The 13,781-nt window shown below is 35.4% G+C and overlaps 1 protein-coding gene across 1 annotated transcript; it reads left to right on the top strand.

Annotated features, from left to right (window-relative positions):
* The first annotated feature begins 641 nt into the window (after positions 1 to 641).
* LOC107558536 (uncharacterized) lies at positions 642 to 7,868 on the top strand. Its single transcript, XM_016242188.1, has 7 exons — positions 642 to 719; positions 1,527 to 1,649; positions 2,798 to 2,882; positions 3,425 to 3,759; positions 5,570 to 5,757; positions 7,102 to 7,174; positions 7,633 to 7,868. The coding sequence occupies exons 1-6, from the start codon at positions 679 to 681 to the stop codon at positions 7,134 to 7,136; spliced, it is 807 nt and encodes a 268-aa protein (XP_016097674.1). The 5' UTR covers positions 642 to 678; the 3' UTR covers positions 7,137 to 7,174; positions 7,633 to 7,868.
* Positions 7,869 to 13,781: the final 5,913 nt, after the last annotated feature.

Below are 13,781 nucleotides of genomic sequence, written 5' to 3'. Positions count from 1 at the left end.
GGAGCTCAAAGGAGATTCCAAAAAGAATCGATTCCTAAGCATTGGGAATCAAAATATGGAATCGACTCATCATAGCAATCTGCCGTATTCACTGTAGCCAGGTGTTTTTGAAAATTCGAAACAGATCCTAAAATAATTCAAAGCACTTTCGAAGTACATTTTGGGGTAATCTACATACTTAAAGCGTTCTGAAACGTTGGTGAATATGCAGAACTTGATGATGATTATGTATTATAATCATTATTATATACATAATTATTATTTTTAGTATGTTTGTGTTCATACTAATGTTTGTGTTTTGTTTATACTTTTCACTTTATGTAGTAGGCGTTTGATTAGGTATAGGCCTACGTCGTTTTGGAGTGAAATAAAGATTAATCCTTTTTTATATATATATATAAATAAATAATAATAATAGCCTAGGCATAGTTTCGATCGTGAACGACTTGGTTCGAATCGGTTGAGTGAATTCAATTACTCGATCACAAAACAAAACTTACTGCCATTTAATGCTGTAACCTGCAAAACGATTTTCTGAACGAATCAATCATTTTGATTAGCAGATTACTGCTATAGCTTCATTTGGCCTTGACTTCAGAAGAGAAAATATACAGCTGCGTTATATATTCACGTCCGGTAAGAAGTGCATCCCTGAGAGCGTGTTAGGATTACACATTGATGAATATATCAAGCATTGCGACACTGCTACACAACATGAGGTATGTTCTATTGACTTTACCTGAATAAACAAGATGCAGCGTCATAAACCTATAGATGCCATAAACAAGTATAAATACAGTCATTATCAGTGCACTCGTGCTTCATCCAGATAATAAACCTCGACTTGTTGAATTACGGTGGTAATTAGCTTCACAGTGCCATTGCTCAAAGTTACCTAGTAAAAGGTTATTGTGAACTTCCAAACTTCAGAGACAGTTTGAGTTTGTCCTTTTGTAATAATTATTAGTAATAGTGTCGTAATTAATTATTCTGGACGTGTTTAGGTGGAGTGTTTGGCACTTTTATGCCCAAGAGGCATTTTTTAGTTATTATATTTATTTATTATTTTATTTTAATTAATTAATTAATTTTTCAAATTTTAAAATTAGACTTTTTTTCATGCATTTTAAAATGGCCAGCATGTAGGCTGTAGGTTTTATTGTGTTACCTTAGACCTAGACTTTCAAACTCAAATATAAAAATATGAATTATTACGTTTTAACTATGACAATATGAACAAATTATGGAGTAAACAAACAATTTTGTGACATTTGTACACAAATGATGACTGTCCCTCAATCGTGGTGTAGTTTCCAACACAATCAGCTATTTTACCTATTTTTAAATTGTCAACAATTAAAAAAAACTGTAAGAAATTTGTCTTTGAGATAGCTAGTTTTCATTTATAGTATGATCCGTTATCTATAGATAAACTCATTGAATGTTATTTAAAATGATTTTGTCCTCCATAACTCATTCATATTAAACTGTGATTTTGTTTGCCATTATCTGCATTCATGAAACAGAGTGACAACTACATGCCCACTTTGTCAGAAGGAGTTTTTCCACCTTCAGCAGCATCTTAAAAAATCACACCACTTGGCAAACCGTGAGGAGCTCCGCCTCATCGTTCTTTACAGCTCTGGGCGGTAATTTTTCTAATGTATAAGCATTCTTGTTTGATTGTTTAGTTATACATGTATGAAATTAGTGCTGGGCGGTATGACCAAAAATTTATATCACGGTATTTTTCAAAATTATACCGGTTTCACGATACATGACGGTATTTTTTTTTTCATGCATGACCGGGTGTTAACCATATTTTCTACTGATTGAGAGAGGAAATACTGCAGTATATTGACTTAGAATGCCCTATTTTACTGTCATGATGAGTGAATATTGTCAAAAAATACCACACTAAATAGTGACTAAACACGACCCCTTTTAATACATGTTAACCAGGAGTCACTCTCATTTATAATCGCGGCATCATCTGATAAAATCAACATGCATCTACACTAAAGAGCGGCTATGCGGTTGTTTTGGCTATATTACTTTTTTGTCTCATGCAGCACACTGCCTGCGTCTGAGTAACAAACTAAAAAAAACAACAAAGTGCATGTGATATTATCAGACGAACTATGCTCATATTTATAATTCCAAACAATCAGTAAGTGACAAGTGCTTGGAAACACTGTTTTGTTCTCATTTATTGATGAGTCGGCTGCAGTGTGGCCAACTGAATGCGCTGCTTCTCTGTTGCTCACTGCACAGAACAGACGCCGAGAGAGGTGACACTTCTCCGGGAAAGTCAGACCTTGCGTTCGCGGGACAGCACTGGCGAAATCTTCCAACTGAACCATAGCTAAGGTTTATCCAAAAAAGTCACTAGGTTTGTCAGTATGAATATTCTATGGAAAAAAGCCGCTAAAAGGGTCTGAAAGTAGCTAAATCTAGTGCTAAAGTCACTCTCGTGTGTGTGAGACGCGGGAGCTGATGGCAGGGGGCGGTCAATGTGGATATTGTGGATGAGTTCTTCTGTGTCATCACGTTCTATTAGTTCTACAGCTTCAGTTTCTGAACTTTCACACTTAGTAACACATACAGCTGTTCCCTCACCACAGTGCAACAGTGAAAAGGGACTTCTTTCAAACAGTGTCGCGTTCCGAACGTTGTTTAAGCAACATACACTGGTATTGCGGTATTTAAAAAATTCATATCATTCGGTATGAACCGGTATACCGCCCAGCACTATATGAAATGTTCATTAAAAGGACATCTTTTAATTTATTTTTAGTATTAACAGCAAATTGAAATGCCCTCATTGTGCCAAGGATCTGGTTCGTCTGGATAAGCATTTCGCTTTCTTCCACAACCTGAGTGTAAGTTGTTTATTTTACGTAATTGCATTCTCATATAAATATACTTCTGTCAGGATCACTATCGTCAAAATGATAGATACTTAGCATAAAGTTTGGTTTGGCGGTATGGTTCTGTTCTGGGCAAAAACCTCCCTGCTCATCCATGCAGCCTGTCATGAATGAGCAGGGAGAGCAGCAATAATAACCCCCCTAGGGTTAACAGAACAGAACAAGGCAGATATCATTAATGTACTTAATGATATTTAAGTGTAACACTTTATTCAAGAGAAAGGAGTCTTATTAGCAAGGAATATCAGAAAGCCAAGTCCTGACTGTGGTGAAAGGTGGAGCTGGGGATGGAGGAGGGTAATTTGCTCCGGAGCAAGCTGAAAAGCTGCTGAATAGAGCTTATATAGGAATGCCGCAATAGGTGTTGTATTCCTATAGGTAGATGTGATCAGCTGAGAATCAGCTGATGCAAGCTTGACTCACGTGACCTGCCAGAACTAACGCTAACGCTTAATTGTATGTCAATACATCTTAGTGTTTGCTCTGTTTGTCAGGCTGTGGACCGTCAGGCACAACTAAAACGTGCCAAACAACAAAGGGTACTGGAACTCCTTGCGACTCTCCGGGCCTCACATCCACATCCACCAATGCTGACAAGCCTGGATGTGCAAATGAGCAACAAAGCTGAGGAGGAACATCCAGACGTCCCCCAGAATGTTCCGGCAGCCCCTGCCAATGATCCCGCAGCTCCTGCAGCCAAGACACGATCCAGGACAGCCACTAGTTTGAGCTCTGGAATGAAAAAATACAGAATAACGCGACAAATTGCAGATATCGCAGCTCTGAGAAGGAGGATAAGGGCCATGAAATATGAAAGGGCGCCTTCCAGGTCTTTCATATTCATTCATTTACAGTTGAAGTCAAAAGTTTACAGACACCTTGCAGAATCTACAAAATTATTATTATTTGACCAAAATAAGAGGGATCATACAAAATGCATGTTATTGTTTATTTATTTGGTGGAGTTTCGGTTGTGACATCTTTGTTTTTTGGGGTGTTAGAATCCCATAGAATTGTTGCTATACCGAAACAGTCACTACCGAAACATCATCATCACAAAAGGTAACACATAATCCTCATATTTGGGGGAAATAATCAAAATTTTAATACAGTTATGCAATTTTTTAGTATGTTTTAGTAGTGTTTTAGTATGTAAGTTAAAATTATGTAATGTGATGTGGTTGCTACCAAAGCATTACTGTCACTACCGAAACATGGGAAGTTTTGTCAAAAATAAAGTATACTGAATTATCAACTAGTTTTTGGTTCAGTGTATATTCAAACTAATGCATTCTTAACTTTGAAATCGGTGTGATCAACCTTTTGCCTTTTACAAAAAAAAAATTGGATTCAAAATACAACAAATCTCATAAATTACACTTGAAATATTGTTAAAAATGTAATTGTTATGGATTTACCTCTGAAAATTGTAATAAAATAGCAAAATATATATATTTACAATCTAGATGTAAGCAAAATCTTAATAGGTCAATATAACCCTTCTAATTAAATTACTATTACACTCTTAAAAATAAAGGTGCTTCAAAAGGTTCTTCAAGCGATGCCATATAAGAACCTTTTTTGGTTCCACAAAGAACCATTCAGTCAAAGGTTCTTTAAAGAACCATTTCTTTCTTATCTTTTTGTTATCTGAAGAACCTTTTTTCACCACAAAGAACCTTTTGTGAAACAGAAAGGTTCTTCAGATGTTAAAGGTTCTTTATGGAACCATTTAGACAAAAAGGTTCTTCTATGGCATCGTGAAGCACCTTTATTTTTAAGAGTGTACTGTGTTTCGATAGTGATACATTCGGGGAGAGGACAAATATTCCAAAACTTTCTGAAAATACAATATGAGAATTAACTGCACAATTGCTAGAAATGTGTACCTTGGATATTCTACAATTTGCATACATACAATTTTTTTGAAAAAGACAAAAAAGAAAGAGGTCTGTTATGCACATCAAAGCTGCATTTATTTGATCAAAAATACAGTAAAAACAGAAATATTTTTTAAATGTAAGTTGTGGAAGCCACGATACACTAACATTAAAAGGTTTGGGGTAAGATTTAAAACAGTAGAAGAAGAAATGAAAACTTTTATTCTGCAAAGATGCATTAAACTGATCGAAACTGGCAGTAAAGACATAAAGTTACAAAAGATTTCAAATAAATGCTGTTCATTGAACTTTTTATTCATCGAAGAATCCTGGAAAAAAATTTTTATCACAGTTTCCACAAAAATATTAATCAGCAAAAATATTTTTGTAGAAACCAGCAGCAGTTTTTTATGAAAAGTAATAATATTACCAGTAATAATTGATAATACCTAAGCAGCAAATCAGCATATTAGAATGATTTCTGAAGGATCATGTGACACTGAAGTCTGGAGTAATGATGCTGAATAAAATTGGTTTTAAAATACATAAATCTAGAAGACTATTATTTGAATTGTAATAATATTTCACAATATAACTGATTTTATTGTATTTTTTATCAAATAAATGCAGCTTTGGTAAAGAGACTTCTTTCAAAAAAATGTATTCCAACTTTTGACAAGTCTGTGTGTGTATGAGCGTGTATAATACACATATGCATGTATCATAACCAAATAGCTCTGCTATCTGATTATATTTCAGGTTTGTTTGTGGTGTGACCAATTCCACAGCTATAAAACACAAATTGGAGCACTTGGAGCATTTTCTAAAGTGGATCCTGAAAACAAGATCGAAGTGGGTGCGTGCATCTCTGAGCTATGCCATCATGATGATAAAGAACATTAAGAAGCATGTGACACGTGGCAGTATGACCCGCCAGCAAGAAGTTGGTAAGAAGTGCATATTACATATGATCTGGGAATTTTAAATGTGTATTCCATCCTGAAAAAAGTCATTGAAATTTCTGTAATAAATTGATTATTTTATCTATTTATTACTTGATTATCCTGTTAAATGTCTTATTGGCCGTAACGAAGTTTGATTTGTGAATAAGTCGTTCTTTTTAAGTTAACTGATCCATAAATTGGTATTTGAAAAAAAAAAGTCCTGTGATGGCAAAGCTGAATTCTCAGCATCATTACTCTTCAGTGTCACATGATCCTTCAGAAATCATTCTAATATATTGTAGTGCTGTCAAACAATTAATCGCGATTAATCACATCTAAAATAAAAGTTTGTGTTTATGTAATACATGTGTGTGTACAGTTTATTTATTATGTATATATAAATGCAATCACACATGTATATATTTTAAAGATATTTACATGTTTATATATAATTATATTTACATATAATTTATATTATAAATAGAAATATTTTATATACAAATATAACATTTTTCTTAAATATGTACATGCATGTGTGTCTATTTATATATACAGAATACAGTACACACACATTTATTATGTAAACTCAAACTTTTATTTTGGATGCGATTAATCGCGATTTGCTGCTCGTGAAACATTTCTTATTATTGTCAATGCTGAAAACAGTTGTGCTGCTACATTTGTTTTTTTTTTGTGGAAACCATCATACTTTTTTTTCAGGATTCTTTGCTGAATAAAAAGTTCAAATGAATGTAATTTATTTGAAATGAATCTTTTGTAACATTATAATTGTCTTTACTGTCACTTTTGATACATTTTTGCATCCTTGCTGAATTATTAATATATTATATTATATTATATATATTAATATATTAATTTCTTTCTTTTTTTTAATCTTACACCAAACTTTTGAATGGCAGTATATTACTGTATATAAAATGGATGATAATACTAAGAACTATTAATAATAATAATTATTAATCAATAATAACTGATGATAATTGAGCACCAAAGCATACTATAATAATTTCTGAAGGATCATGATACACTGGAGTAAGACTGGAGTAATTGCTGCTGAAAGGAATAAATTACATTTTAAAATATATTAAAATAGGAAACAGCTCTTTTAAATTGTAATATTTCATTATTTTACTGTATTTTTGTTCAGTAAATGCAGAGTGGGTGAACATAAATAAATTCATTTAAAAATGCAATATTTAAACACTTCAACTGGTAGTGTACACAGTATATACAGTGTGTGTGTACTATAAAACTAAGAAAATATCAACCATTTTTAATATTGTGATTTTCAAGCCTTCAAGCCATCTTACTTTTCTTAATTCAAAGGTCAAGACACAAAGGCAGTTTCCTCATGCCAGTGAGGACTTGCTGCCAGACCGATGCACGATTTCTCAGAGAGGTACCTGTAAATAGTCTGTTTAAACATCATAAACATTACATATGTTTAAGAGCAGAAAATCCAGGATTTACATGAATAATCTTGACACGAAGTCACAAGTCCATATTCACAGAGACTTAAGTTAAATTGCTGTATTTAATAAAAATAAGTTTATTCTGTCTGTCAAGAGACATTTTTTCACCAATGTTAAAACAATTTCAGAAAAGCTGTTGTTTTTTTGTAGCAAGCCTGAGAGAATAGAACATCTTGCAAAATGCATCCAAGAGAAAATCTTAAAGCAGGAATCTCAATCATCATCCCCAAAATGCTCTTACATGTGCTCATTCACCCACACAAATCCACGTTCACGCTTGTGTCCTTGACGGGGTCATTGCTAAATCTCTTTCTGAGCTCCAGTGCTAAATATGCAAGAGAAGACCAGCACCTGAATGTTAATCAGCTTCTTCGTCTTTACACAGCTCACTACTGATGCCTTTGGACCTCCAGTACATGGCTCTCTGAACATGATGGATGAAGCTAGACTGATGTGCTGTCACATGTCCATGCCACTCCAAAGATAAATACGTTACATTTGGACCAGGTTCTGACAGCTTTTGTTACAGCATTGTTTCAGGCATTTTATTATTTGCTGCTTGTCTTTTCTTCTGTCATATAATCTTTTTCTCGTAACCATAAGCTTGCGTTTTTGTTGTTAATACAGTACAGCTTTCTTTATTGGTGGTTTTTTATGTAAATATGTAACCAATAAAGGTACACATAAAAATACCGCTATCTCTTTTTTTGTTTTATTGTTGCTAGGAGTTAGGAAACAAAGAAACAGTCCTTGATTGTGGTGTTAGGCAAATTTGTGCATTAAAATACAATCGCATAAGAAAGTGAATGTTTTATAAACCTATAGAACATAAATTCCAAAAATAGACATATAAAGGTTGCTTCCATTTATTTTCCTCACCAAAATGTTAAAGTATAAGATGTGTTAAGTGTCCACTAGAGAGCAGTATGTGAACGTTCAAAAAAATAGGAATTATGTTATTCTTTATTGAAATTTGAATTCGTGTTATAAAATTAAGTTGTAAAAAATGATATTTTAAATAGTATATTATCCTTTAAATAGCTTTAGCATTAATGTGCATTACACAAGTAGGCCTAAATAAGGTTCATTTTGATTTAACATATTTATTTTGAAATCCTTCAATTTGGTCAGAGCCAATTGCATGAAATCAAGTGCTAAATGGCATTTAAGTCACTTAAGGTTTTGTGTAAGTAATAGCAAAAAATAGTAAGAAAGTAATTATCAATTTTCATGGTCGGTGACCGCAACTACAGATTTAAAAACGTTTATTCTGTCTCTGTGGAGAGCTCTTCACATCAGGTGTGTTTGATTAGCAACACCAGTCATTCAAAGTTTCAAATATTAACAAATCCTTCAGCCAGGGTGGTTTTTGCTGTGGCAGCGGGTTTGTGGAAGTGCACCGAAAGCCTTTGTAAACATTTTGTGAGGCGCGCTTTCCTGCAGATTCCCACGACACTTCCGCCACGTCTGGGGTCTCTGGTCAAACACTGTGCGTTTCTGTCCAGCTCTCAGCTCTGCGCTGACAGGATCGCCATTGTTTTTGCTCTCCCTGGAGCACCCAGCTCACTTAAAGGATAAATGTGTCTGTTGGTGACCTAGTAAAACTAACAGCCGGCCAGGCTTGTGCTCATTGTGTCAGAGTGGCAGAAAGGGGCCCACAGCTACCGTTCTCTACACACACACACAAACTCATTAGTCAGAGCAGTTATTTTCAATGTACACCAAGTGTTTGTCTTTGTCTTAAGCTGTAATAACCCCATCTCCAGCTACTATGTTAACCTAGTTCACAAAAATAGCTAAAATCTAACATATGTTGGCACTTAAATGTCATACATTTGTGAAACCACAATTATGGCATGATCAATTTAACAGGCAAAAATGTTCGTTGTCAATAGATGCTTAAAGGGATAGTTCACCCAAAAATGAAAATTTGATGTTTATCTGCTTACCCCCAGGGCATCAAAGATGTAGGTGACTTTGTTTCTTCAGTAGAACACATTTGATGATTTTTAACTCCAGCCGTTGCAGTCCATCAGTCGTATAATGCATGGCAATGGTAACAAAATCTATGAGAGTAAAAAAAAACATGCACAGACAAATCCAAATTAAACCCTGCGGCTCGTGACAACACATTGATGTCCTAAGACACGAAACGATCGGTTTGTGCGAGAAACCGAACAGTATTTATATAATTTTTTACCTCTAGTGCACCACTATGTCCAACTGTCTTTGGGCGCGCGCACGGCTTCCGGTGCGTGAGGTGCGTACGCGCTCTGGCGTAGTTTACGTTAAAGGGTGTGTTGATATCCAGCCGAACCAATCAACCATAACTTCAGGCGAGCAGGCTCAGAAGTTGGGAATACGTGGAAAGTCACCACTCCCGAATGAGTTTGCGTGAGAGAACGTAATCTTTTAGTTTTAAGTCGGTTTGAACAATCCGGATAAGCGCAAGTAAGTACCATTTTGATTAGCCGTAGTACCTACAATGACTGTGCACTGTGTAAACAATGATTGACGTATATGCGCGAGAGATCACTTCCGGCGCTTGCGCAAACTACGCCAGAGTGCGTACACACCTCACGCACCGGAAGCCGTGCCTTAAAGGGATAGTTCATTTTTGGGGGAACTATCACTTTAAGACATTGCTCCCATATAATCACTATAAAACCAAGCAAATTTCTGTTGGACAGCACTGCAAATTCGTGTGAAAGCTTGAAGACAAGCAATAACTGTTTTTACCCTCATGCAAAACTTTTTTAAAAAGTTACATGGATTTCTCCTGAAATGAGTATAGGTCATAAATCCCGCCCTCTCCGTATAAATGATCTGGGACCTAAGCCATATTAAAAAAAGAATCAGATTACACTTCAAATAATTTCCCCCAAAGATAGTTTCTGTCATTTTAGGTAATTATGCTCAAACTGATGTAGGTTCAAGTGTTCGTTTTGTTAATATGCTTGCTTTTAGTTAGTTATTTGATGCTATAAAAATGGAGTGTGGTGTCATGACGCCATCGGCACAAGATGGCAGCATATCTGGGATATTTTGACTTCACTCTTATATAGTGGAGGGAAGTACAGATGCGTAGGCCATCTTTTTTTACAGTCCATGTCCACATCACATGGATTCCTATTAAAATGTCTGTATTTTGTCTGCAAAATTGTATCTTCCTTGGTTCCTAAATAGCATTTCTTTGACCACAATATGGACTTTTTGACTTTGGCCAGTAACCAACACCTTAGCTACACCCTAGCAACCATCCACAACATCCTAGCACTGTGGTGGTGGGGAACTGAACAAGCACATCACATGTAAAAATCAAAATGTAAAAATCTATTTTGACGTCAATACTGAAAGAGTTTGCAACATTAATATTTAAAAAACGTATATAAAGAAATAAACACTCAACACACAAATAAAGAAAAACACTTCTAATTGGCTGCTTGGTAAGGAGGCCTGATTACTATCCAGTCTGGTTCCAAATAAGAGCTGTATGAGATGTTGTGTTGTGCGTATAAAAATTCTGTTTGAGAGACTAGACTTTCATGTCAAGAGTTTCAGTCCAAGCTCAGAATGGCAGAGCCAGTGGAGGATAGAAAGAGGTGAGTGATGTGTGTCAGGGATCGCAGAAATGAGAAAAGCCAGACTAGCCTAAAAGAGGAAGGCAGAGGATTGGAGTTATTCATTATTCAAAAAATCCCCCAAATTATCGTTGAATATTGATTTTGGCCAAATAAGACAATATGTCTGTTTGGTGAAATTAAACTCTTAAAGAACAATCAAACCAATTCAAACTGCCTCAAAATCTATGAAAATAAAATAAGTGGCAGAAATCTCCCATTTACATGTCTAAATTTGATCAGACCATTCTCATCTGACTTTGATCATGTGGAACACATGAGCTATTAAAATAGACAAGATTATTATTTCCAATTAACAAAATGCATGCTGATTACTTACTGTCAAGTTAGGTGCAATTTTACTTCAATAATAATAAAAAAACACTTTAACCTGGGTTTAATAAAATACTAAATTGTTCAAATGTTTTTTGTTTTATATATATATATATATATAAAACAAAAGTACATTTAAAGTTTAAATGTACTGTTTTAAAATGAATATTGGAATTTAGTTTTACCTGTATTTAGAATCATGCATTATGTGTTTCAGAGTTAAAGGAAATGTCCGTAAGCATAACTGATAATGTTCTTATCAGTTTACCAGCACCTTTTCTGTTTTTCTACTGATTTTTTCTTAGGTTGCCTTATCTCACATAAAAAGATCTCCTATTAAAAACAAAAACAGTTAAATCTATACGTAACCATTGTTGTGCACTTACAAAGGTAGGTTCATTTGATATCAAAGATTTAGTTGCTTTACTTCAGCCTTAGATGTTAATATGCATCCCCTTGGACGCAAAGCGACTGCTTTGATCTGGGACGTATCATGCATGCGTACTTTCTTCCGTTTTGCGCTTAGAAATCTGAAGCTGGAGTGAATTTTGCCATCATCATCAGGTTCATATCCCCCATAAGTTCCCAGAACACCCTCAATCGCCAGCAATTATGAGAACTCTGAGCATGTACGAGCTCTAAAACTGATATCATTTAAAATTCTCCTTCTTCCACGTATGTGAAATATTTCATTCGCTGAGAGAGTATTTTATGCACAAAGAACTCTGGGCCCAAGTTAATTTAACCTTCCTCTTCCCTCGGGTGCGGCCCGTGGAGGCTCGGCTCTCTTTCTCTCTGCTGCCTCGTTGTTTTGTGCGGGTGGAGGTGCTGGAGATGTAGCTGTGGGGGTTTTGGATGCTGTAGGAGGTTAATCTAATATCACATGAGCGAAATCTCAAAGGAAATGGCGTTATGTTTACACCCCGCAGCACACAACACACACAAAACAAGTCCCAGACTATAACTCACGGTGCTCATCATCATTGTCGGTAGTGGAGTCATAACATTCATCATCTGCATCATCATTGTCATCAAGGTTTGCCTCATCAATTGAATCCCCCTGGCCAGATGTAGAGGTTAACTTTTGAACCGCACATCAATGGTGGCCTCTTGTGGCTGACGGATCCATACAGCTTTACTTTCTTGGTGTGTGTTCTTTTTCTCAGGCAACTTTAGCACAGGAAGCCCTTGAGAATCATATGGTACAGTTGCTACTGTTTTAGAGTGTTTGCACGTGTGTCCTTGCATTTGAGGTTCAAGACCTTACAGAACATCAGAGGTTCCAAAAAACACTTAGTAGAAGGAGACAAACCTCTTGTAAAGTAAACTGAAGGGAGGAAATTGTAGGCACTCCAATATGGAAGTAAGATTAGATATATCCACCTTAAAAGAGCCACTTTGATGCAGTTTGTAGAATGTGCTTGTGCATTTAGTCCGTTTTTTTAATGTGATTTGAGCTAATGTTATTGGAACAAAATCTTGACACAGATTTAGAAATTTTAGTCATTAGGTAGAAGGAATTGTACTTAAAGGGATAGTTCACCCAAAAATAAAAAAAGTTCTATCATTAATTACTCACCTTCGTGTCGTTCCAAACCAGTAAGACCTTCGTTCATCTTCGGAACTCAAATTAAGATATTTTTAATGAAATCTAAGAGCTTTCTGACCCTCCATAGACAGCAAGGGTCCTACCATGGTCAAGGCACAGAAACGTAGTAAGGACATCAGTAAAATAGTCCATGTGACATCAGTGGTTCAACCGTAATTTTACAAAGCATCGAGAATACTTTTTGTGCACAAAGAAAACAAAAATAATGACTTTATTCAACAAATCTTCTCCTCCTCATGCCGCCATTGTGGAGAGTAATAAAACATATGCACGTGCTTTCCTCTGTATGTAAACATTTGATTTGGCTCATATGAGACATTTTTTTGTTATTCAGTCTTAACTGCACTGTATGTTTAATTCTGTTAAAAGATATAGATTTATAAGAGTAATTTTTCTTGAATTGGACTACATTTGTCGTGCTGTGTGTTTGATTTTCTAAACGGATCAGACTACATTTTTTTTATTGGGGAACTGTTCTACACTGGTCGCGTTATGTTTTTGACCCTCTAAAAACTTGTTTGGTTTTCATACTAAACCAATTGTGCTGTAGTTTTAAATTCTTTAAAAAGATATGGCTAATACGAGTCTGCACCACTTGTATGTTTATATGTTCAAGAGGCAGATAAATTGCAAAATCGGTGTTTTTACCTAGAGGTGTTACCAAAGTGGGCACCAAAAGAACTGACTTGCGAGTTCCCGTACTGCATAACATGACTATAAAGTGCAGTGGTATTAATTTTTTTTTTTTACTTAGTACTGTGGTAATAACATATCTTTTGAATGTTTCTATTAAAAAGATGTGGTCTACACATCTCAGGCCCCTTGCATGTTAATTTTTTTAATATTTTGGCTAATTTGATTGTGCTGCTCAGCCATCAATAACACTACAGTACTATGAACACTGCATAACATATTTTACCATGCTTAAACCAAGCGGCAACCTTCCGGTCTCTCTCGTGAATCCAACACGGA

The sequence above is a fragment of the Sinocyclocheilus grahami genome, unplaced genomic scaffold (genome assembly GCF_001515645.1).
Source record: "Sinocyclocheilus grahami isolate Dianchi unplaced genomic scaffold, SAMN03320097.WGS_v1.1 scaffold648.1, whole genome shotgun sequence".
NCBI lineage: Eukaryota > Metazoa > Chordata > Actinopteri > Cypriniformes > Cyprinidae > Sinocyclocheilus > Sinocyclocheilus grahami.
Note: the sequence above shows the minus strand (reverse complement) of the source record. Positions and strands in the feature narration are given on the sequence as shown.

Excerpts from the sequence above, each read along its gene's own strand:
- LOC107558536 (XM_016242188.1), top strand. The coding sequence starts at position 679 with ATGAATATATCAAGCATTGCGACACTGCTACACAACATGAG. Across the intron at positions 2,883-3,424 it reads CTTTCTTCCACAACCTGAGT|GCTGTGGACCGTCAGGCACA; the intron begins GTAAGTTGTTTA and ends TCTGTTTGTCAG. Across the intron at positions 3,760-5,569 it reads TATGAAAGGGCGCCTTCCAG|GTTTGTTTGTGGTGTGACCA; the intron begins GTCTTTCATATT and ends ATTATATTTCAG.